Genomic DNA, 24,523 nt, shown 5'->3' on the forward strand with positions numbered 1-24,523 from the left:
CAAAAATAGAAATTGGCCGGCTATTCAGTTATGGGGGAAAAAAACGTATAGCATTTATTAGAGATGAAACCAGGAGGAGTCCACAGAAATTTAAGAGATATCTGTGGAAATTACTCTAATAATCTACATAAAATTAGATACTTTCTGCGTTTTTTAAACCACCAGCAGAATTTATAACAGGATTATTTATATATGTATGTATATGGAAGGAAAGAAAGAAAAAAAAAACCTTCTGATAGTTTTTTTTTAACCTATTTATAGCATGTAATGGAGACTTATTCTCTACTGATTTCTATAGATAGGTCAAAATATAAGACTTGTCTATAATGATAACCAGAAACAAAAGAGGTCGCAACCAAATCTTTCGGCGTTAAATTCTATTCCTAGGTTTTACTCTAATTCCGGGTGTGCAGGCTGCTAGCCCCAATATAGGGAAGTCTGAAAACAATACCTGACTCTGCCCCATACAAATTCTGGGCCCAATCTTGGGAGGTGCTGAATACTTTCAGCCCCCATTGGTGGTAATGAGAACTGAGGCTGTTCAGCAAGTCATAAGATTGGATCCTGAAGCATTAAAAGTAATAATTTTCCTGTGGATATATTTAGTAAGTACCATGGGCCTCTATTTTATTTTAAGTGGTATGTAAGGGCCATTTACATTGATTGACCCCTCTACTGCAGTCGCAGCAAAGGTGCCAAGGATGAATTGAGCCGTGATGACTAAGAGTGGAAAGTCAGTGAAGCTATGCTGATTTCACCAGCTGAGGACCTGCCTGCCATTCCCCTTCTCCTCCTACAGGTGGGCCTTCCAGGTCAGCACTGAGGCACTCTGGGATAGAAGCTCACACTACCTCTGCTCCTGCTGTCTCTCTCCTGCAAATAAATGGAGACCTTCAGTTTCCAAGGTTGTTGGCTGGCAGCTTTCACCAGTGAATTCACTCTTTAGAAAATGAGATCTGTCTCTTATGATCTTGAGGCCCAGATGTGTCCCTTTGACATCCGTTAAATATATATGGAGATATACCTATCTCCTAGAACTGGAAGGGACCCTGAAAGGTCATTGAGTCCAGCCCCCTGCCTTCACTAGCAGGACCAAGTACTGATTTTGCTCCAGAATTCTAAGTGGCCCCCTCAAGCATTAAACTCACAACCCTGGGCTTAGCAGGCCAATGCTCAAACCACTGAGCTATCCCTCCCCCCATTATTTTATGACTTAAATAACAACTTAACTTTGCAATCAGTGATATTACTCCCTGATCTGATCGTTCTCCATCTACTCTGCTGAGTATAACCGTGTGGAAGGGATTTAACAATGTTTCAAAATGAGAAGGTGCAAGTGGGCATTATTTGGGGGCCATTCCTTGTCACTTCAACCCACAAAATTACAGTGTTTATAACAATCCTGGAGAATTGATGCAGTTCTTTGTTTGTTGCCGGTTGATGTCCCCTGGCATTCAGAGCAGTGGGTTGTGCTTCCCACATTAGTGGGAAGCAAGTTAGAGCCACACACAAGTTTTGCAACAAAACTAGGGGGAACATCCCTTCTGGGTTTCACCATAAAGTCAAAACTTGCACCAGTTTTGCTGCGAGGTTTGCTGTGTCTCATGAATCTTGGTTGACAGCCATGCAAGCCTGCAGCCCCAAGTTCTGAGTAAACCCAGAGGTCAGTTATAGTTTCCACTTGGAACCATACAAAACCATATAATTTTATATCGTTTCCACCCCCAAACTCAATGACCTGGGCTGGATTTCACTTTTTTAAGGTTTGTTTGAACCTGAAATTCAAAGTGAAACTCAGAGAATGTAAACCTACCAGGACCAAGGAAAAAATAATTCACGCAAACCCCACAGACCGAGATTGCCAGGTTTCACACTGCTCTAGACACAGCTATATGCTTGTGCATTGCACAGTTTAGGAACCCCTAATGTTCTGAATGAAACAGGAGCATGGTAGAAGTGTGTGGTGTTTTAACAAGGGTCACTATGAGAAATATAATTGGACATGGAGCCACAGGTTACCTAACATCAGGAGAAACTGCCAGGTAATTCTTTTTTCGTGTCTTTTCAGCGTTGTCCTTTTTTGTCTGGGAAAAAAAAAAGCCATTTCCAATGCTCCAGGCTCAACCCTGGACAATCCATACACAGAAGCAGCTTTAGCATCTAATGCGTCACCACACAGAAGGAGAGCCCCCTGCAATGAGCTGCAAACGAAGTAGTCAGATCCTGCGGTCAGGAGAATGTTCCATTTTGAAAACACTGACATTTTCATTCTGGTAATTTTAAAAAGGGGGCCAATTAGTGCTAATCAGTTTTGTCATGTGTCCCCGAGGGAACTGGGCTGAGACCACTGGCTTCATTTTCACATACGTTATTGATCAGAAAGACAAATGACCCTTAAGGGGACCTCAGGAAGTGGCTTGGTGGGTCTCTCAAGTCAAGGGACGTGCAATGTGACAACTCACCCAGCAGTGGTAAAATCCTGCCTCAGCTTTCTAGCTCTGGGTAACTGCAGAGTGCTGACGGTCAACAAGCAATTTCTATGCAGCTCCCAAGGAAAGGCGTGTGTACAACAACAGTGCTGCAATCATTTAGGTGTTTATCTTAAAAAGTGTGTGTATGTGCAAACTGAACTGGCACGTTTCCAACGGGGTGCACAAACATTGAATCCTTCCTCCTTTCTCGCGTGGCTTTGGAGGGAAGGACGTGTCATGCAGAGAGCATTCCTTAGTCACCACTGAGCTACAGTCTCGGCGGTTAGGGATGAGGGAAGCTTATTAGAAGCTTTGTATGGGTGGGGTGGGGTTTTGTAGAAGGTGCCTTTTAGAAAGCTTGTTCAGCCAAGCAATCTCTGACTTTAAAAGCACATTATATATGCCAAAAGAAACACTGAACAGTCAGCGAGTTTTATTTCCCCTGTTTCAGCTACCGTAGGGTAGGAGGAAGTTAATATGGGAGGCTGTAACCATACATGCCAGCCGGAGTTGGCATCTCATCAGATTTTGCAAACAAAGCAGGTCAATAGTTAGTTGGGGATGTCTAAGGAAACGTCAGGAAGTGGAGTTTGTTTCCCAGGAAATGGCATGCTTCTCTCTGAATCGGTATTGAAATAATATCCCTGTTCTCTGGAAGTACCCTCTTTTGGGCGAAATAGAGAACCAATGTCTTGTCCTCACATGGGTTCCAGTGCTCCTCTGCCCACACCCAGTTTAGACATTTGCATGCTGCAAAGTGAGTGCAAAGGGGTGTGCTAATGCTACTAGATCACAACTGGAGCATTTTACACCAACATTTGAACAGTGCAAAGACTAAACAAGGTGCAGGGCAATAGCAAATTGGACCAGTGGTCATTAAAGTTCCAATGGCACTTTTTGCAAGACCAAATTCTTCTGTTATATCGTAACTAGCTAAACCTCCCCTCCAATTTCAGTTATACTTTCTAGCCTAAACTCTATTGTGTCATTGCAATATGCTGTCAGACAGCTGACATGTTCCATCCCGAGGTGGCAGCAATTCAGTTGTGGTCATGCAATTGCTATCCAAAATGCATAGCATGCTTTGTAATATTTGAATAAAAAAGGTTAGAGAAAATGAATGGGTGATATCATTATTAAGAGGAGTAGGGTCTGATTCTGACCTCATTTACGTTCGTGTAAATCAACAGCAACTCTCCTGAAGTTAATGGAGTAACGCTGGTGTACAAAAGGTGGAACAGCGGAGAATCAGGGCCATTGTGTCAGGCTAGTGTTGTGCAGCAGATTGATGGCACAGCCACTAGATGTCACTCCGTTTTAAGATTGTGATTGAAAATTTTAGATTTTTTTCTCATTGACATGTACTTGAGGGAGGGTGGGGTGTCTGTAAAATTTGCAGCATTTCCTGCATTCACGGTAGATCTTCTCTGTGTGGTTTTGGTAATAGGCATACCAAATATTGCATGTTTCATCAGATGAATGTGTAGTGAATGCTAATTGTTGTGAACCATCATACAAATATTTATAGCACCTTAGAGACTAACAAATTTATTAGAGCATAAGCTTTCGTGGACTACAGCCCACTTCTTCGGATGCATATAGAATGGAACATATATTGAGGAGATATATATACACACATACAGAGAGCATAAACAGGTGGGAGTTGTCTTACCAACTCTGAGAGGCCAATTAATTAGGAGAAAAAAAAAACTTTTGAAGTGATAATCAAGATAGCCCAGTACAGACAGTTTGATAAGAAGTGTGAGAATACTTACAAGGGGAGATAGATTCAATGTTTGTAATGGCTCAGCCATTCCCAGTCCTTATTCAATCCTTTGTTGATTGTGTCTAGTTTGCATATCAATTCCAGCTCAGCAGTCTCTCGTTGGAGTCTGTTTTTGAAGTTTTTCTGTTGTAATATAGCCACCCGCAGGTCTGTCATTGAATGACCAGACAGGTTAAAGTGTTCTCCCACTGGTTTTTGAGTATTATGATTCCTGATGTCAGATTTGTGTCCATTAATTCTTTTGCGCAGAGACTGTCCGGTTTGGCCAATGTACATGGCAGAGGGGCATTGCTGGCACATGATGGCATATATCACATTGGTAGATGTGCAGGTGAACGAGCCCCTGATGGTATGGCTGATGTGATTAGGTCCTATGATGATGTCACTTGAACAGATATGTGGACAGAGTTGGCATCGGGTTTTGTTACAAGGATAGGTTCCTGGGTCAGTGGTTTTGTTCAGTGATGTGTGGTTGCTGGTGAGTATTTGTTTTAGGTTGGGGGGTTGTCTGTAAGCGAGGACAGGTCTGTCTCCCAAGATCTGTGAGAGTAAAGGATCATCTTTCAGGATAGGTTGTAGATCTCTGATGATGCGCTGGAGAGGTTTTAGTTGGGGGCTGAAGGTGACAGCTAGTGGTGTTCTGTTATTTTCTTTGTTGGGCCTGTCTTGTAGGAGGTGACTTCTGGGCTGTAGTCCACGAAAGCTTATGCTCTAATAAATTTGTTAGTCTCTAAGGTGCCACAAGTACTCCTGTTCTTTTTGCGGATACAGACTAACACGGCTGCTACTCTGAAACAAATATTTATGCTCTGTGAAATTAAGTTTATTGGAAAATAAATCAAGGTGGCATGTTGGCCCTTTCATCTGTGGGAAACTAAAGAGAACTGACATACATTTGGAGATATTATTAACAGGAGCATCATAGGTGAGACACAGGAGATAACTATCCTGCTCTACTCAGCACTGGTAAGGCCTCAACTGGACTATTGTGTCCAGTTTGGGAAAGATGTGGACAATTTAGAGAGAGTCCAGGGGAGAGTAACCAAAATGATAACATTTATATAAAACTTCGCCTATGAGGAAAGGTTTAAAAAATGGGGCACGTTTAGTCTTGGCAAAAGAAGACTGAGGAGGGACCTGATAGTCTTCAAATATGTTAAGGGAGGTTATAAAGAGGGCAGTGATCAATTGTTCTCCATGTCCACTGAATGTAGGATCAGAAGTAATGGGCTTAATTTGCAGCAAGGGAGATTTAGGTTAGATATAAGGCAATCTTTCTATCTGTAAGGATAATTAAGTACTGGAATAGGTTACCAAGGGAGGTTGTGGAACCCCAACATTGGGTGTCTTTAAGAACAAGTTAGGCAAACGCCTGTCAGTGACAGCCTAGGTATATTGGTCCTGCCACTGCACTTGGGGGGTGGGGAGAGGAGCTCTCAAGGTCTCTTCCAACCTTACATTTCTGTGATTTACAAACTGAGGGTGACTTTAATATTCTTTACATGAACATTGAAATTGTCTTCTGGGCTTTTTGATCATTAAGGCCCCAATGAGCAAAGCTCTTAAGCATGTCCATAACTGTAAGTATGTGAGTGGCTGTACTGAAGTCGTATTGGATCAGGGACTTAACGGAAGTTCTTGCTCTCTTCTGAAAAGTGTTACATCTGCTGTTCCATGGTATAGTATCTGAACAGCAACGAACGCTCTAGAATTGCCTTGTCATTAATCCTGAGGATATATCTCCCTATTCCTTTGTTCATAGAGGTTTCTAGATGCAGCAATTAGAAACTAAAGCCAAATTCTTTGCTGAGCCAACCCAGGGGGAAGCTTTAAGCCACCTTTGAACCCTCCTGATTCAAAGTTTCTCCTGCGGCAAAAACAGCTCCCAGCATAACTGTTGCTTTCTCCTCCTCAGTGCTGCTTGTGGCACGAGTCAGAATGGCTATAACAGTATGTGCTATGCCCGGTCTCTTCCGACTCCCTGGTTTCACCCTCAACATGCCTCCTACACCAGGGCTTGCTGCAGACAGGAGCAAGTATAGGGAGCAGACTCTCTCTTTGAGTTTTGGGGTTGTTTGGTTTTAAGGATTTTTTTCCCCTTGACCAAGGGGTTTATATTACACTCCCAAGGGTCCATTAGCGCGAATTGTTTTTTGTTATCTTTGTATGCTACATTTTTCCTGGTCTTGGTAATAGCATCCGTGTATAAATGCACTGCACTGTGTGGGCCCAATCTTGCACATTTAAAATGGGTGAGTAGTCCTGTTGGACAACTCAGGTGAGTAAAGTTATATATGTGCATCAGTATTTGCAAGATTGGGACTTTAGGCCCTGATCTTGAGATGAGTTCCACACAGGTGACTCTAGGCCCCAATCTTGTAAAGACTTATGTGTGTGCTTATCTTTAAACATGGCAGTAGCCTGGGACTATTCACCTGTGTAAGTATTTGCAGGTTGGCGGAGTGTCTTTTTTTTGTAATTTTATTGCAAAATATCCATTATATATAGTTTAAAGTATTTTTTGCTCTAAAGCATATTTTCTCTATTTCATTTTCACCTGGTGTTGAAAGACATTTTAGGATTTAACTCTTTCCAGTCTTTAAAAATGTTATGTACATTTACATAGAAAATGTTACCTATTTGTTCAAGGAAGATTCCATTATTTCCTTCTCTCTCTAATGCAGAGTGCAAACTACAGTTTAGCTTTTGTTGATTCCTTTGCACACCTCCACCTCTAATCTTCTTCAGACTGATTGTCCCTTTGCCCTTTTCTAGGCCTGCATAACAATGCAGGACCTAAAATGAACAGAGTAAAAAGGGCTATAAATATAATCCTGAAACAGCACCGTCACTGCAACAATAGTTTGCTTTCACGGCTAAGAAAAAGGAACCAATAGTCCTCTTCGTGAGCTGTCTGTTACTAGAAGGAGTGGTATTTCTGTCCGGGTGTTTCAGTGAGTTAAATAGGAGATGGCAGATGGTGTGGAGAAGACTCAGAGATAGCCACAGAGCTAGATGGGAAGTATAGCTTGAGCTAAAGGTCTTTGTTAAGTGCAGGGAGAGACAGACATGGCTGGGAAAATGGAAGAACTTAAAACAAGCACTGTATGATGATTATTTGCCTACATAAAGACACTACTGAAGGGGTCACTTGCAAATTTTGAACATGGGATCTTTAGATCAAGCCTGAGCCGCTTACTGCTTGAGCTATACAGATGTGTGTAAAGACTGATACTCATGACTTCACCAAGTCCCAATCTAATACCTACTGAAGTGTCAGTAGAAAGACGCCTGCTAACTTCCATGGGCTTTGGATCAGGCCCCAAATGCGTTAACCAGGTTGAACTCATGTTAACTCTTAAAAAAAAGTTTACTTTTCTGAGCGGCCATTTGTTTCTATGGACACGAGCAGCATCTAGGGACCTGTAACTGTCCAAAGATTAACCCCACAACTGAAGTGCTGGTGTTAATACAATCACTGCAACTTCGGGTGCTGCCCTCCTGAAGCAGCGCGCCTAGAGGAGACCTGCTAACATCCCCAACATGGGACACCTGCAGTGACGGAGCCAGGTAGCAGCAAGGTGCAGGGAACCTCGGGGCCCATTGCTGGGGCAAGATGCAGAGAATCCGGTTAGCCATAGAAAAGACGCATTAAGTCCTGCAGCCGAGGGAGACTTCACTTCACTTCACTTCAGGCTCTTGGACTCGGAGAGGGGATTTTTCAGAAGGGCTCACACCACCCACCGGAGGGGGAGGCGCAGGTTTTCCAGGGGACTCCCCTCCCCTTTCGGTACCCAACTATGGGGCCAGATTCTGAAAATCTGTAGGTAGCTAAACGGGAACTGAGCTCTTTTGAAAATCGGCTCCCCAGTGCCCGAACAAAGGATGCCGCAGTCTTTGCTGGTCTAAGGCACAGAGGGGGCCGGGAGGTTTCGGACCCGATGATGGGGGGCAGAGATTAAAGAGACGGAGCCGGTTTCACCCCCATGGCCCCTTAGCCTCGTGTAGCTCAGGGACCCCCCAGCAATTCGCCATCTGCACCCCCGGCTCCCGTGCACGCTCCGCGGGGGCAGAGCTGGCCGGGTTGGGGCCATGCACCCGCCTGCCTGCGCTGCCCCCAGCCTGTACCCCCGTCCCCACCCCAGGCTGCGATGCGCCCCCGGGCAGCCCGGTCCCGACCCCCCGCTCCGGCCGGGGCCAGGCCGCCGCCTCCCCGGCGGAGCCCTGCGGCGCATGCCCCCCGCTCCCCGGGGGCAGGGGAGGAAGCGCCGCCCGGCGCCCGCCCCTGCACCAGCTCGGCGGGCAGCGGCCGGAGCAGGCGGGAGCCGCGCCCCGGGGCCCACGCCGCGACCGGCTCCCCCAGCGCCCCCACCCCGGGGCCCGGCGGCAGGTGAGCGGCCAGCGCGGCGGGGAGGCGCCGAGGCCCCGGCCGGGCAGCGGAGCCGCCAGGCCCAGGGCGGCGGGAGCCGTTGCCAGGCGGAGCCGAGGGGCCAGGCCCGGGGCAGCCTCCGCTCTGGGCGGCGGGGCGAGGCCAAGGGCGGTTGCGGGGCCGGGGTCTCGGGGACGGTTAAGGCCCGGGCTCCTGGCGGGAGGGGCTGGGATCGCAGAGCGGGGTCCTTGGGGGTACGGGGGGGGCTCTCTGGCGGGGACAAGGCAGGGGCCTTGGGGTGATGGGGTGGGGGCCCTGGGGTGTGCAGGGCGGGGGTCGAAGGCTCCCTGGGGGTGACGGGCTGGGATCCCGGGAGCGGGGTCCACGGGGGTACAGGGCTAGGATATGGGGGGCTCGCTGAGGGGGTCACAGGCTGGGAACCAGGGAGGGGGGCTCTCTGGCGGGGACATGCTGAGATCACAGGGAGTGACAAGGCAGGGTATCTGGCGTGACGGGCTGGGGTCCCTGGAGGTGGCATCCCTGGGGTGTGCAGGGCTGGGGGTCGAGGGCTCCCTGCGGGTGACAGGCTGGGATCCCTGAGGCTGGGCTGGGGGCAGGGGTCCCTAGGGATGGCAGCCTAGAGTGTGTCTGGAAGGGATTGGAGGTTGCAGCCCAGGAGGGTGGAGGTGGTGATGTTTGAGCAGAGAAGCCAAGGGCTGGTTAGGAGTGTTTCTGGGTTGGGGTCCCTGGGGGGGGGGGCGGGGGGGATAGGCAGAGGCCAGTGTGAGGTGGGGCTGAGGAAGACCAGTGCTTTGATGTCTCCTGATAAGGGCATCTCCTTCAGGAAGGCGAAACTCAGTGTGACTGGCCATTCTTGGGCACTGAAGGTACCGTGGCACTGTTTGTGGGCCATCTACTTTGCAGTGATCAGACTCTTCAGCTGCTGTTCTCAAATCCTTTTGCTGAGGTAGGTTGCTAATCACTGTGTCCATTTACAGCAAGTTGCTGAAGGTTGTGTGGCAAGTCAGTGGCACAGCTCTGAAGAGAGCTGTGTCCTCTTCAGGTCTACGCCCAACCAGCAAGAGTCAGGATGCTAACTTTAATGTCCTGGCCAAACTCCACTTGGATAACTAAATTCTACCTCCTAAAATGTCTGTGCTTGTATTTGGGTGCAGTATCCCTCACTTGCTGTCTTAAATTACTGTGGTACATTACTGTCTAACATTAAATAGCTGCTACGTAACTCCTTAGAAGTGGCTGCATTTCAAGACTCAGTGACTTGATAGCTGTGTATACACTGTGTAAATTACTTTGGGATCCTTTGTGCATAAAGATGATGAATGTGGTTATTATAGGTAGTCTATTGCTTTAATTTAGTGGTGTGCAATTAAGTTCCGGCAGCCGCTATTAAATGATTGGCAGTGGCCCACTGACATTATGGGTGGATAACATGACACAAAAGTTAAACCCAATCCCCTGTGGATAGCTGTGATTTTTCAGTATGCCAACAATCCCATGTTCAGATAATGAAGACATCCGCTATTCTGGAAAGAAAGAGGTTAATAGGGAAAAAATAGTGATGTATACAGAGCCGAAAACTTAAACGTATTGAATGCATTACTCAGGGGTAACCAGCCCAGTGTTCTGATTCTCTCTCACTCTTAATTCATTTCTCTCATAACATGATTGTTTAACTTACCACCAGTGCTTGAAAGCTTTTGGGGTTTTTTATGAAGTATACTGTAAATTACACCACATTGCTTGACACTTGAAAGGTCAAAGATACTTGTATTTTATTAGAATGTGCATACTAGGGGTAAACCCTTAACTTTTTTTTTTTTTTTTTTTGCTTGACTATAGAGAGAATTTATAATGGCATGTGTCAGATTGCTCTGGGCACCAACCAAATGGAAGAACATTCTTAATCAATACCCTTAAAAATTAAATTATACAACAAGAGCAATGCTCTAAAACTAATTATCACCGGAGGGGGGGGAATCAAGAATCGATATTTAGAGCCAAAGGCTTGAGTGAGAATGTTTTATACCAGAACATTGTGGCAGGGAGCCAAAGGATGAAGGAGCAGCAAAAGCATTAGCTCCGTTGGACTTTGCAGGATGGGAAATCATGTAAGGCAGATCGGGCTGACTCTGCCTAGACTGGTGGGATTTGAACAATGACCCGGGCTGCTTTTAAAATGGTGTTAAAGTGTTTTTTTCTTTTCTCTTAGGATGGACGAGAGACCAACCTGAAAAACAGTTCTTTTGCGGACTTCTTCATTGCCTGCTAGAATGTTTCTTATGAATGCCTCTCCTTTGATAGCTCTGCAGACAAAATGGGAGTCCTTTGGACAATCAAGGAGCTGTAGGTACCCTGTTTGCTTCTCTGAATCTGAAGAGGATGTTACTAGAGCATCTGTAAGTGCAAAAGTTCAGATGATCATAAACAACCTGCAAAGTCAAGAGTCTTCCCTGGGTATGAACAATGATTATGACTGTATTACACAGAAAAAACGAAAGGGAGAAAAAAGGGGTAACAGACTTACATCTACACAACAGCACACTAAATATTCCAAGCGAGGTTGCCCTGCTGATTCTGATGGCACAGAAGTGGAAGACAGTTCAGAGTTTGGGACCCTCCTGTTGGAGTCGGATAGTGACGATTCTGTTGATCGAGACATAGAGGAAGCCATTCAAGAGTACTTGAAAAAGAAAAGCAAGAATATCCAGCCGTTGCCAAGCAATGCAGAGTGTTCAGATAGAACAGATGGAGACAAGAGGGTCAAAAGGGAACTCTCACAGAACAAGGTGACTAGAAATCTACTCCCTATGAAATTTAAAGCTGAAATGGTGACTGACCACGTGGGAATTTGTGAAAAGCTACGGGCTGCTTCACCTCTGAGCATCAGTAGTGATGACTCTTTTGAACAGAGCATACATGCTGAAATTGTACAGTTCTTGAATGAAAAGAAACAGCAAGAAACTAATAAGTGTGTAATTGTGGAGGATAAAAACCTAGAACAGAGAGAAACTCAAGTGAAATCTATGTTTAAATGTAACAAAGAATCAGCTAACAAAGCAAATCGCAGTACTTTAAAGCAAGGATGCAAAGCACTCCTCTTAAGGCACCAGCCCAAACTAAGGAAGACCAATGTACAATCTAAATGTTTGAAGTCTAAAATCAGTGAAGAGCCTAGTGACTTCAGTAGAGGAAACCAGGCACATTTTAAAATGACTGCTACTAGCCAACCCTGGGTTGTTGAGCAAAATAAAGAAGGTGAAAGCAAGAGAAATTTCTGCAAAACCGAAGGGGAACAAATAATTGAAAGCACACACTTATCTGATTCAAGTAGCGATGATGGTATCGAAGAAGCCATTCAGCTTTATCAGCTGGAGAAAATCAAGAAAGAGGCAAACCCTACAACAGACTTGCAAAAAGGTGTGGCAGACATTTCGGCAAGCCTAACAATTAGCTCAACAAAATGTGCATCGGCAGAAGACCATAAAAAATCCTTAAGCAGCAAAAGGAGAGAGATGAGTACAAAATCTACACAATTTAAAGGCACTGGCAATGAATTTAACAAACTGTTTAAGCCGTTGAAAAAAGCCAGAAGTTGTGCATCTCCAGTAAACAAAATTGCCAAATGCGAGCTCACGTTGCAGGCTTCTTGCAGGGCAGACACATCTGCAGAACTGATGTGTGCGGAAGCCATCCTTGACATTTCCAAAACAATCATGCCACCCCAAATGGGAAGTGAGGACAAATCATTTGCAGCAAACCCTTTCTTCTATCCCCAAAGCATGCCTTCCTCCCACTGTGAAAGTGACAGCAGCCCTGTGGATAGCGATGATAGCATAGAGCAAGAAATCAGGGCTTTTTTGGCTCTCAAGGCACAGTCAGAAAGGCTTGTAACAAAACCTGATAATTTGTCCCACTCTGTGCAGAGGCCTTTGTCTTCTGAGCGTAACAGTGTAACTGGTGGCATTGAACCTTCCCTCCCCAAAACACTGAATTTATCGTTGAGTCGTAAAAGGAGACTTAAAGGAGAAAGCAAAGTAGCAAAACAGAGCATAGACAATAAAACAGAAGGGATGGAGATGGGGTGTACCCATGCGGATTATGGTAATAGCGCCAAAATGCCAGTTTTGCAAGATGGGAGTGGCCTGAGCTGTCATAGAAAAGCTTGTGAAGCTGGAAGGTCTGGTAACAAAGAAACAAGTCAGCAGCAGATCTCTACAGAATTTACTGGGCTTGTTGACAAGCACGTAGCTTTAGACTTCGCAAACAGCTTGATGCAGGTTCAGAGTAACACAAGAGAACTGATAAAAAATACAGTCCAGGCTCAAGAGAGAGATGGTACAGATGACAAGAGCAGTTCTCTGGACAGCGATGAAGATCTTGATAGCGCTATCAAAGACCTCTTAAGGTCCAAGAGGAAACTAAAGAAAAAGTCCAAAGACCAAAAAATCCAATGCAAGAAGAAAGTCAGATTTGGTGACACTGAAACCCAGCTTTTGGATGAACTCAGTAGCCTCCAGCAAAAGGACTGGAAATGCAAAAGTTCTATTCTGCTAAAAAGCTGCCTCTCAAAATCACGTAAAGATACTAAGGAAAATACAGTTAGAAGCCCCCAGAACAATGTAAATGGCAGGCTCTCAAAGGGAAGAACAGAAAGCATAAAGGACTTACCGTTTGCGTTGCAGTTTAAAAAAGAATGTAAACCTAAACCAGTTTGCAACGAGAATAACCTGGAGGCAGCGAAAAATAAAAGATGTTCTTTAACTGCTACTTCAGCAACAGATGACAGCAGCTCTGTGGATAGCGACGACAGCATCGAACAAGAAATTAGGAAATTTTTGGCAGAAAAGGCTAAAGACTCTGCAAGCAGTATGGAAATACGGAGGGATAACTTAACTGCTGACTCATTGAGAGTTACCAAACCACGTGCAAATAAAGGAAAAGCAAAGCATCAGCTAATCGAAAATGAGACTAACATGTTATCAGGTCAGAGTAAAAAAACTGAAAAGGGATCTCATCAAACAGATGAATTGAAAAGCTCTCGGAGAACTGTAGGAGAAAGTGCAATAATGCATGATGGTGGGAAAAGTGCATCCTACGCAGAGAACGTGTACCTCCATACTACTCTAGAGTTGAAGGCTGAGCAAGGGACAGTATGGACTAAAGGTTTAGCTGCTGGTGCTTTGTCTGTAAAAGGAAATTCATTAAGTAAAAAGAGTACTATAGAGCCTAAGCAGAAAAGCCTTTCATCTACACACAGCAAAGGTGATGGGTGTACATTGCAAAAATACTTTAATGCTAAGTCTAATTCCAAAAGAAATAGCACCTTTCAGTTAAAAATTTCAAGCAAATTTATAGCTGGTCTAAAGTATGCTCGCGATAGAAAGAAATCTGTGCTTTTAAACAAAAGGCAAAATGTAGAACTTTCACTTCCCCATAGCAGCACATTAAGGACTGAGGTAGCTCTCTCGAATGTTTGTGCACTTGAACAGAAAAGTGGAGCCTTGGTGCAAAATGGGGACCTTGGTGGAGAGGGAAAGACAGGAATAAAAGAAGCAAATTTTACTCAGAGCCTCATAATAGAGGAGACAAGTCTCCGTATAGCAGAAACCTGTGAAAAACTGGAGGCTGCTCCTTTGCATGGTAAGACTGAAGCAGATGATTACAGAAAGGATAACACTTTGGGAGACAAACAGATGTATTGCAGCTCAGATTCCAATCCAGATCCCCAATTGCAGGAACCCATCATGGCAGCAGTAAATGGTGACAGAGTTAGCGTAGGAACATTTATTTTTGAGAGCCAAAACACGTACACTAAGGAAGAGGAAGGAGAGAGCCAGCAAGACAACAGCAGGCAGGAAGAAATTAATGTACCCAACTCTAGTTTGGAAGGGAAAATGTTAGCCCAGCAAAGTAGGGAAGCTGATTGTAAAGAGGACCATGTTCAGGAAACTTTAGACAGAAGTTCAGCAGAATTTAGTGACCTAGCTGTAGAGGAATGCACAAGTTCCCTGATGAAAAGCGAGGTGTCAGATTTGTAAGTACTTTTTTTATAACAATATTCAGTCTTTAGAAAATACCTATCATTGTAAATATCTCGATAAAACGTGAGAGTAAACGGAAAAAGATGGAAGATACTGATATATATCATGTGTACACTAATGTGAAAAATCCTATTTAACAGGTGTATCATGGATAAATGTTTAATTTTTTTTGTAGAATTTTGTAAATTATTTAAAGTGCTTTAAGAAAATATTTTTATAATGATTTTTAGGGCATGCATTACTACAGGATGCTGTATTTAACATGTAATTGTCATAGATAAGAAGACAGCATGGCTAATTATGCTTTAAATTATATGGTGCATCAAAACATACATATATTGAAAGTGAACCCATTTGTGTCCACAATGTATTGGCCAGTTGCTAAGAGATCTTAGAAAACAACAGCAGCTGATTAGGAATATTACAGATATTGAAGCACATTCTCTGACATTTCATGGAATTGGAACTATTTTAGAACATCCTCATGTAGCCATTTTCCACTTGAGTCCCCATCTTGAAATTAGACCTGCTCTGCTGGACTACTGTAACTAACACAGGGCCACTGAAGTAAATGGAGCTCCATGCAGATGCAGGGGTCTGTCCCTATAGATTCAATTGCAAGTTCAGGAACATGGTGTGGAGCAGTCTTTTAAGGGCTTCCTGCTTCAACTCTGGGACTGCTGAGTCCTTTTTATCTGCCGAACATTCAGATAACCTCCTGTAAGCAGATGCTTCAAAGCACAATTGCAGTTCAGTAAAGTGAAGCGGCTTTTTGCTTCTATATGTTCATTCAAACAACATTATTTCAGTGGATTGCACTAGATCTACATGCTGCTGAAGTATTCAAGGCCAAAATAATTCCATAGGCATTCTTTAATCTCATTTTGATGCCCTACAATTACATGACGAGTTTTGGCCTTCAAAATTAACTTTATGTTGCATTGGAGTGTCTTGTGTCTAGTTTTTAACAGTGGTTTTTATAAAATGCATCTCTGCAAAAATTTGATCCCTTTCTACTGTTTTGTGCAATAGAGCAAACTTAGGCTTGCTACAGTAAACACTTCCTTAAAAGCTTTGACTGGCAAATATTTTGTTTGAGTGAGATCCTAGGGTATTTTCAGTGTCCCTACTCCATTCACCCCTCACACCCCCATTCCATCCAGAGTAAAAATCAGGTTGTTTTTTTAAATGGGACACTGATGTTGGAATAAGAGCATCCCCACACAGAGACTTGCACTGAAATAACTAAAATATGTGAATTAAAACTGATTTAAAGTTATTTCAGTTTCAGTTTGTGTGTAGTGAAGCCCTTCAAGTCAGTCTGTATCTTTTATATCAGCGGTTTGATTTGGCATTTCTGTAATAATCTGGTCTTTTTAAATGGCTAACCTCTTCCAAATCTCTATCTACCACTCATCTATTTCTTATTTCAACAGCCTGCCTGAGGCTGGCCTTAATTTCCCAGAATAGAGCAAAAGCCGTCAAGAATGCATCCAGTATTGCATTTCATCCCCCTATGTGCTCTGATCTTGCAGAGAATTGACAGGCTATGGCATAGAATAGTGTAGTACTAGTAATGTTGTTATAAAAAAATAAACAATGACTTTTATGTCTAGACATCTTTTGTGTGCTTTATACTGTTGTGCAGTTACACTTAAAAATATTTTAATAGTGGTTGTCTGGCATCTTATTGCCTGACCACGTTTGATTTTTAGATTAAATATTTACATCAGGTCACTGCAAATTTTAATTTAGTAATAGTACATCTGGAAAAAAAGTTTTATTCTAAGCCCCCAAACCTGCAATCAGTCTGCACAGGCATAAGGTTCTGCCTGCCTGAATCTGATTGCAGGATTGGGGTCTTTAGTTTGAAATTGGGATGCAAGCTAGTATTTTAAAATAGCAGTTTTCCAAATATATTGCTTTAATAAGATTAAGCTGTAATTGTTTTTAATGATGGAAGCATTATATACCCTGTCTGTATAAACTAGGCTGAGTGTTTCCTCAATTAAAATTTCAGTAAACCAACATTAAGATTTAAAAAGTGTCTCATGCCCCAATTGATGTGCATGTGGTTGAAACCTTTCTTGATGTACTAATTCACTTTCAGTTAAGATGCAGTTCCTTGTAACTTGTGCTTTAAACTAATCTAATTTTTAAAGAGCACTTTTTTAAAAATTGAAAAACTTGATTTGTATATAAGAAATGGTGTGAATTCATAAGTTTATAACATTTAATAAATTGGGTTCTGATCATGAACCATGAAACCAGCAAGATTTCAAGTGGTTTGTATCAACATCCTGAGTCGAAAGACTGATTCAAAATGAAATCTTTCTTTCCCTGCCCATTTTTTTTTTAAATACAAAGTTGTCAAGAACTGCTGCCAGCAGTTTTTGTGACTAGGGTCAGCTGGATTAAAAAAAAAAGATTTACTCCTGCTTCCCTTGAAGACCATGGCAAAACTCCCATTGACTTAACTGGGAGCAAGATCAGAGGCCCTAAACATTCATCTGCTCCTGCTGCTTATTGTCTCCTCCCACATCTGTAAACATCTTATCTGAAATCATAATTCTGTGGCTATGACACCAGGAGTCTGGTTTCCAGTGGGAAGAAGAAGCAGGAACAGATTTTAAAAGATCTGGGTTCTATGTAGATATTCCTAGTAACAATAAAGAGAGCCAGAGGAGAACCTACGAAGCTATAAGAAGAAGTGTGACTAGAATGTAGTTTGTAGAATTTCATGAGTGATGTGAAAAAAGGGGTCTGTCAATCTAGAATGGCTCCCAATTGCACTGAGAGCTGGGTTGCCAGATGCTCCAGCCCTGCAAGGGAAGTAATAGTCGACACCTTTCTTCCCCTAAGCTTGTGGTCAAGGAGTGGGATCTTTCCTCAGTTTGCCGTAGCAGCTTCTGAAGACTGCTTTGCAGGAGCATTATATTTGCTCCCTTGGGAGGTAGGCAGAGGTCAGCAGGAGATAGTGGGATTGGAGATGGAAAGCATTTGTAGAGACTTCACTAAGGTACTTCGGCACCACTAACCCCCACCTTCCAGGATCAGCACTCACTCTTACCCAGCACCACTTCTCCAGTATCCAGGACCAGTATACACTCTTTACAGCACCCAGGACCAGTGCTGAGGATTGGAGGCAGTGTGGGTGGTTGTCTGCCTGCACTGGGAGAGGAGGCAGCGAATGGTTTCCTGCTTACACTGGGGTGTGGATGGCTGGGGTTTGAGACTATATTGGGAGGAGGGTGGTTGGGGATTAAAGATATTCTGCACATGGCAGAAGCTTGTCTATTGTGGCCTGAGGTTGCATTTTGGTATGTGACCCAACCAGTCTTCCCTGATGTTTGTCATAATGTGTGCCTTACGGATACCTCCCTAGATTGCTTTGATGCTTCTCCTGAACTTTTCAAACTTCATCCCCTTAGAATTGCTCACTAGTCAGAGAAGCAAACTGTCCACAGGGCACTTTATTCGAAACACTACACATCACCTTCAGTGTTGGCACCACAGCCATACGCAGGCTGTTGTCAGGCTTCTTCCCATGCTGTGTTTGCAACAGCGTCATTCTGGACACCATTCTCATCAACCATTCGCTAAGTCAAGCAAATAAAGCCTGAGTCCTTGGAACAATAAACAATCAATATTAAACTAATAGAATAAAGGCTGCCCAGTTAAGGAATAGCAGCATTACATTAACTGAGTCAGTGACTCTCTGAATTTATGTGGATGTAAGCTTCATCCAGAACCTGCTTTGGGATCACAAAAGAGATCTGCCTGACCCCTTCGTACAAGGCAATGTCGTCTTAGGCACAATGCCAAAATGGTTTGAGCTTCTGCTTTCTTTGTACTGAGGAATGCTTTATTGGCACTCATCAAAGAAGCCAATGATTGAAAAGGTATGGAGCTAGACTAACCCTCTTGATCCTACCTGTGACACCTCCAGGTGACGGTTGAAGGTGCACTGGCATGCCCCCTGCAGTGCCTGTCCTGTAGTTACAGTGACTCCAAACTTCCTTTAGAGGTTGGTGTTATCCTTTTACTGTTCCGTATTTCCTCTGCAGTAGACAAACTCAGATATTAGCAGGTAAGTAAAGAAGAAAATGACTTACTTTAAAATCATCCACTGTCTTATTTTAAAATGTAATTATTTGTGATTTTTAACTCTGTGCATAAATTCTGCTAATGTAGGTTTTAAGCAATTTAAAAAATATATATATATATATAGAGAGAGAGAGAGAGATGCCTAAAGCAGAAGTGATTATAATGCAGATCTGTTCCACTTTGCCTACTGATGCATATATTTTTTTTTTGTTATTTTCCAGTCCTTTAAGAACCTCTATTGATCCTGGATTGACAATACAACCTTATATAACTTTATCTCCAACACAGCTATGTAAAAATCTTACTTTAAAAATCCAGAATGGAAGGAGAGAATTCCAGGTAGATTCTTTTTTTTTTTTTTTTTTGAGTGCCTCATTTTTTAATCCTTGGTGTCCCAAAGTTTAAAATATTTAAACATATTGAGGGCCTATTCGTTGCCATGGATCTTCTCTGGAGCTTACTAGATATACTTTATCTTATACTTAATGCTCCATATAAATTGATCCTAGCAGGAATCATCTGTAGGGGCCTTTTTCTGGTTAGAATGGACCAGGCCATCGTTGTAGAAAAGCCTCCTCTTTACCTTACTTAATGCACAATTTTAAGAGCAGACTACACTGAAGCATTTATGCAGCATGCAGATGCAAGGAGAGATAACCATTGTTCATACATGCATCCTAAATGCAGAAGTCCTGCGTTGACCATGATATACATTGTATGTGGACTGGATAATCTGGAGGATTTGTAATAAGATAATGGAGGCTTTCACCTCTAGGTCAGCTGTGATTTTAAGTTGCTTGTATCTAACAACGGCCTGGTGACCTGTGTGCAATGAATTTGACAAGTCTCAGTCCTAGTCCCAGTGTACAGATGTCCCCATTAATAAAGCCACCACTTCAAATGGCATTAATTAGCACCTTTCTTGGCAGTCTCAGTAGAGAGGTCAAGAATTAGATGGGACCATAGAGGTTTCTCCAGGTCAGGAAGAAAGTACATGTGTATGCCTGCACTGTCTATTCTTTACCTGCTCTGCTACTAAACAGAGGATTACAGTCCCCAAACTGTCAATACAGCACTTTTCACCAGTACTCCATTCATCTAAAACTGGTAAAGGTTAAGTGTTCACTATATTTCAGACTCTGATACAACACTGATGGGCTCATTAAAAATAACTAGGCAAAGAGATTTGTAATATTTGTCTGGTGGGGGTGGAGAGGGAATGAAGGGTTGTCTTAAAATGTTTGGAACAAGTGTTTCCGGAGGCTGAAAAAATGTTATACTAGTAAATTCTGGATTAGTCACACTTAGAGAAAATGTAAATTTACAACATCTGACATCAACATCTTAGCTTAGGACTAAGCATATCAACAGCATCCCTGTGATAAATACTCAAATACAGTGTAAATTTTTTAGACTAAAACCTGTGTAAATACCTAGAAAAAAAATCAAATGTCCTAACACTCTCTTTTAGTATGGGCAATTTTCTTCATACCCCTATGGAAAGACTTTCCCCCCCTAAATCATGTTGGTATGTTTAATCTAGGAATGGTGGGGGTTATTTGTTTTTTGGTGCTTTCAGAAAGTGTGCTGCATGTTTGAAGGCAAAAAAAAAAAAAAAGAAAGAAAGAAAGAAAAGAAGCCTGACTTGTTTCTCAGGGTTGAAAAGCAATGGAAATAACAAAATAATGTATGTACTGCACTTCACTATGACACCACCCGTAGTTTTAGACCAGCTAGTAGGCTTTCTGCAGGCAATTTTGTAGCTCATCTGCTGTTTAAAACAGCTCTTCAAGGCTTTTCCCACAACAGTTAGAAGTTTTACCAGTTAGCATGAATATTATCCAAATACCCAGGTCATGGTGATGTTTGATTCTAAAAATGATGGAATAATCACTTTGTTTCCTAAAAGGAGGGATGAGTTTAGTTGTGCAACTTGTATTATTTCATCTAAAAGTGGTGTGGGGGTGTGTTCCAGCTCTTTATAACGATACACAAATACAATTCTGTGCAATATGACTTTATTTTGCATAGCATCTTTAATACAAACTGTATCCCCAAATGTGCTACAAAGTTAAATTACGCAAGTATCGGGGGGGTAGCCGTGTTAGTCTGTATCTACAAAAACAACAAGGAGTCTGGTGGCACCTTAAAGACTAACAGATTTATTTGGGCATAAGCTTTCGTGGGCTAAAAACCTCACTTCTTCGGATGCATAGCTACCAGGAGTGCCTCCAGACTAGGGTTACCATACGTCCGGTTTTTCCCGGACATGTCCGGCTTTTCGGCAATCAAACACCCGTCCGGGGGGGAATTGCCAAAAAGCCGAACATGTCTGGGAAAAATACCGTCCGGGCACTTCCCCTCCCGTGGCTGCTCTGCGAGTCCTCCCCTCTCAGACTTCGGCTCTGTTTAAGAGCCAAGCTGCCCGAGCCAGCGCTACCAGCTTCGGGCAGCCCCCCTTGCCTCCGGACCCCGAGCCACCAGCCGGGCACTTCTCCACGGCTCCAGCTGCTCTGCTCCGGCGGCTGGGGTCCGGAGGCAAGGGGGGCTGCCCGAAGCCGGTAGCGCTGGCTCGGGCAGCTTAGCTCTTAAACAGAGCCGAAGTCTGAGAGGGGAGGAACAGAGGCAGCTGGAGCCGGGGAGGAGAAGTGCCCAGCCGGCGGCGCAGGGTCCGGAGGCACGGGGGCTGCCCGAAGCCGGTAGCGCTCGGGCAGCTCGGCTCTTAAACAGAGCCGAAGAGTCAGGGGAGGAGCAGAGCCTCCGGCCACGGCGGCTCTGCTCCTCCCCTGACTCTTCGGCTCTGTTTAAGAGCCGAGCGCTACGGGCTTCGGGCAGCCCCCATGCCTCCGGACCCTGCGCCGCCGGAGCCCAGGAGGGGAAGTGCCCGGCCGGGGGCGCAGGATCCAGAGGCATGGGGGCTGCCCGAAGCCCGAGCGCTGCCGGCTTCACGGTTTGTTGGGCAGACTCCAGACCCTGCGCCCCCGGCTGGGCGCTTCCCCTCCCGGGCTCCAGCTGCGCTGGGGAAGCGCCGGCTGGGGGCACAGGGTCTGTGGGCTGCCCGGCAAACCGTGAAGCCAGTAGCGCTCGGGCAGCCCTTTCCGCGTGGCTGGGAGTGGGAGGGAGGAGGGGGCAGAGTTAGGGCGGGGTTGGGGTGGGGACCTGGCGGAGTTGGGGCAGGGTGGGAAATGGGCGGGGCCAGGGCCCGTGGAGGGTCCTCTTTTTTTATTTGTTACATATGGTAACCCTACACCAGACTCCTTGTTGTTTAAATTATGCAAGGCAGCCTGTTGTGGAAGATTGTGAGATAAACCATATGTAACAAAGTGAAGCATTCAGCTCAAATACCAAAACCAGAGAAGAGGTTTAGGCATAAGAGAAAAGATTTATTTTTTTAGGTGAGATTTTAAAAATGGTGGAGAAAGTATGTGGTTGAGAGATATGGGCAGGTAAATGTGAGTAGTTTTTTAAAAAGAGGCAGTCCTCTCTGTAAACTAATCTCATCGGTAGAAAAAGTGGACAGAATAGTAAAATTGTGTAAAATTGCCTGCACTGTTTCTTATTTATTCTGCACTGTGTTGACTTCGTATTTCAGGCAAAGAATTGGAAACAATGGAGGAAATGAAGACATGCCCTGAAGTCCTAGAAGAGAAGTGGTAAATGAGAAAGCAGAGGGCTGATTTTTTTTTCTAAATTACTTTGTTTTTTCTTTGGAAGCCATGTGATAGATATTGAAAATATAAACCCTTTGGGTGAATTTCAGCCCTTGCTTTATTATACTTGTTCAACCCCATTGACAGGTTATAAATGAAGGCAGAATTCTGCTCGGTATTTCTGTATTTGAGATCACCAAATATTGTGTGGTGTAATAGTGGAACTACACCATGGGCCTCCTCCAAAAGTCTTTGGGAACTACAATAGGTTTTAGACCAGGCACCATATATTTGTATTTGTTTATTCTGTGTTCATGCCTTTTATTAGACTTACTATTCAGTTTCATTATTGATCTTGTTAACTAGTAAAGTAACCTTGCCTTGCTTGTATTTTTGAAAACTTCGCCCTGTCATGCTTGAGCCATTTGGTTTTATAAGACAGTATAAAAATGATCCATGTCAGAGTGAAGTTTTCTTAAGAAAATGTTATGAAAAATATAGGTTGCAGTATTACCTGGACACAGGTAATATCTATTATACCAAATATTATTTTCAGCCAGCTGCTGGAAATTTTTCATAGCTTTTAATTATATATTACCAGTGTGTTGCACTGTTAAACTAGGATAGTGTCTCCTCCACAAACTTACGGTTCTTGAGAACTATAAGTGGAAAATACATTGCACAGTTAGAACTGCAATGGAGTGTGAGTTATATAAAATGACACCGTTTCATTGGTTGTATAACTGCATTTGTTGCAATAAAACTTTAGAAAATATTTCTCTAGGATTCATTGCCCTTGTTTGAATAATTCATTAAGAAATTACAGTCTTGAGACAGGAAGGAATAACAAATGTTCTACAACAAATCAGTTAACAATACTATTTAAAGGGTTAATATCTTTGGGAAAACATGGATCTTGAGATATCCTGGTCAGATTCTAAACAACATAGAAACAAAGATTCAAAAATTCATTCATCCTTTAGTACCATGTGGTACAAGAGTTGAAAGGATCACTTGTGATTGAAGAAAAGCCTATTAAGTATATGTAGATCTTTGTTGTAAGCTATGTTAACTTTGAACTACCACTTAATTATAAGTAACTATATGTTGACTGGAAGGGGTTCAGCAAGGATTTCTACCTGAACATCATTTAACCATAATAAATGTGTGTTAATGGATGTCTTTTTTTCTAATAAAAGTTTATTCTTGAAATCCTGTAGTGATTTTTTCCAGTTCCATGGTGAAACATGTTTGTGTTTTCTAGACAGAAGCTATTGAAACTGTTTACAATGAAATTTCTTTAAAATTTTTGTATCTCCAAACCTAAATTTGAGGGTTTAGCTACTTGACAGTCTCTCTCAAACAAATTTTCCTGATGACATCTTTTCTCAGCTTTATGAATACAATTCCACCTTAAAACTCTTAATTTTGTAGTTGCTTTGTCAAATCCTCATAGGAAATGTCCTCAAGCAAGGTAATTTTTTTTCCCCTGCAGTGGGAAAAACATAGTTTAACAGGACAAGATTTGACTTTTAAGGTTAATGTGTTGGAACATTTTTGTTAATCTGCTACTGTAGGAATTATTTTACGTCCAGTTTATGTACTTCTATTCTTCTAAGCGGTATCAGCTCAAGTTATTGGTACCATTTAAACTACTGTTTCTTGCAGTAGACAAGAGTCTATGTCACAGAAGTCACCATTGTAACTGGTACAGATTGTGTTCAATAAATATGTCTGTTATATTTTAGGAAAAAAACTGATGATTATTCATATCAGAAGATGATGATATATCTCTACTCCAGCAGTAACTAAGTATGTTAACCAGCAGCTACTAAAGTTTGACGTTTATAAATCAGTAGGTTCCGATTACTTGCATCCAAGAGTTTTGAAAGAGCTGGCCAACGAGCACCTTGGACCTTTAATGTTGATTGTCAGTAAGTCTTGGATGTTGACAAATTGGAGAGAGAAGAGCCATGAGAATGACTAAAGGGTTAAAAAATATGTTGTATAGTGATAGACTGAGAAAGCTCAATTTATTTATCTTAGCAGAGAGAGGATTAAGGGGTGATGTGATCACA

General features: G+C 43.1%; 1 protein-coding gene across 6 annotated transcripts; it reads left to right on the forward strand.

Moving 5' to 3' along the window:
• Positions 1-7,712: 7,712 nt before the first annotated feature.
• PPP1R26 (protein phosphatase 1 regulatory subunit 26) lies at positions 7,713-23,657 on the forward strand. Of its 6 annotated transcripts, none has more exons than XM_042854331.2 (5): positions 7,713-8,080; positions 9,471-9,593; positions 10,857-14,681; positions 19,017-19,134; positions 22,388-23,657. In XM_042854331.2, exons 3-5 carry the CDS (start codon positions 10,918-10,920, stop codon positions 22,415-22,417), a joined length of 3,912 nt encoding a protein of 1,303 aa, XP_042710265.2. In that variant the 5' UTR covers positions 7,713-8,080; positions 9,471-9,593; positions 10,857-10,917; the 3' UTR covers positions 22,418-23,657. The 6 variants fall into 6 exon arrangements, with proteins under 6 accessions (XP_042710265.2, XP_042710266.2, XP_065428592.1 ...); XM_042854332.2 differs by having other exon boundaries at positions 7,803-7,827; XM_065572520.1 differs by lacking the exon at positions 7,713-8,080 and adding an exon at positions 8,451-8,647 and having other exon boundaries at positions 9,457-9,593.
• Positions 23,658-24,523: the final 866 nt, after the last annotated feature.

Source organism: Chrysemys picta, chromosome 18, assembly GCF_011386835.1.
Source record: "Chrysemys picta bellii isolate R12L10 chromosome 18, ASM1138683v2, whole genome shotgun sequence".
NCBI classification, from domain to species: Eukaryota; Metazoa; Chordata; order Testudines; family Emydidae; genus Chrysemys; species Chrysemys picta.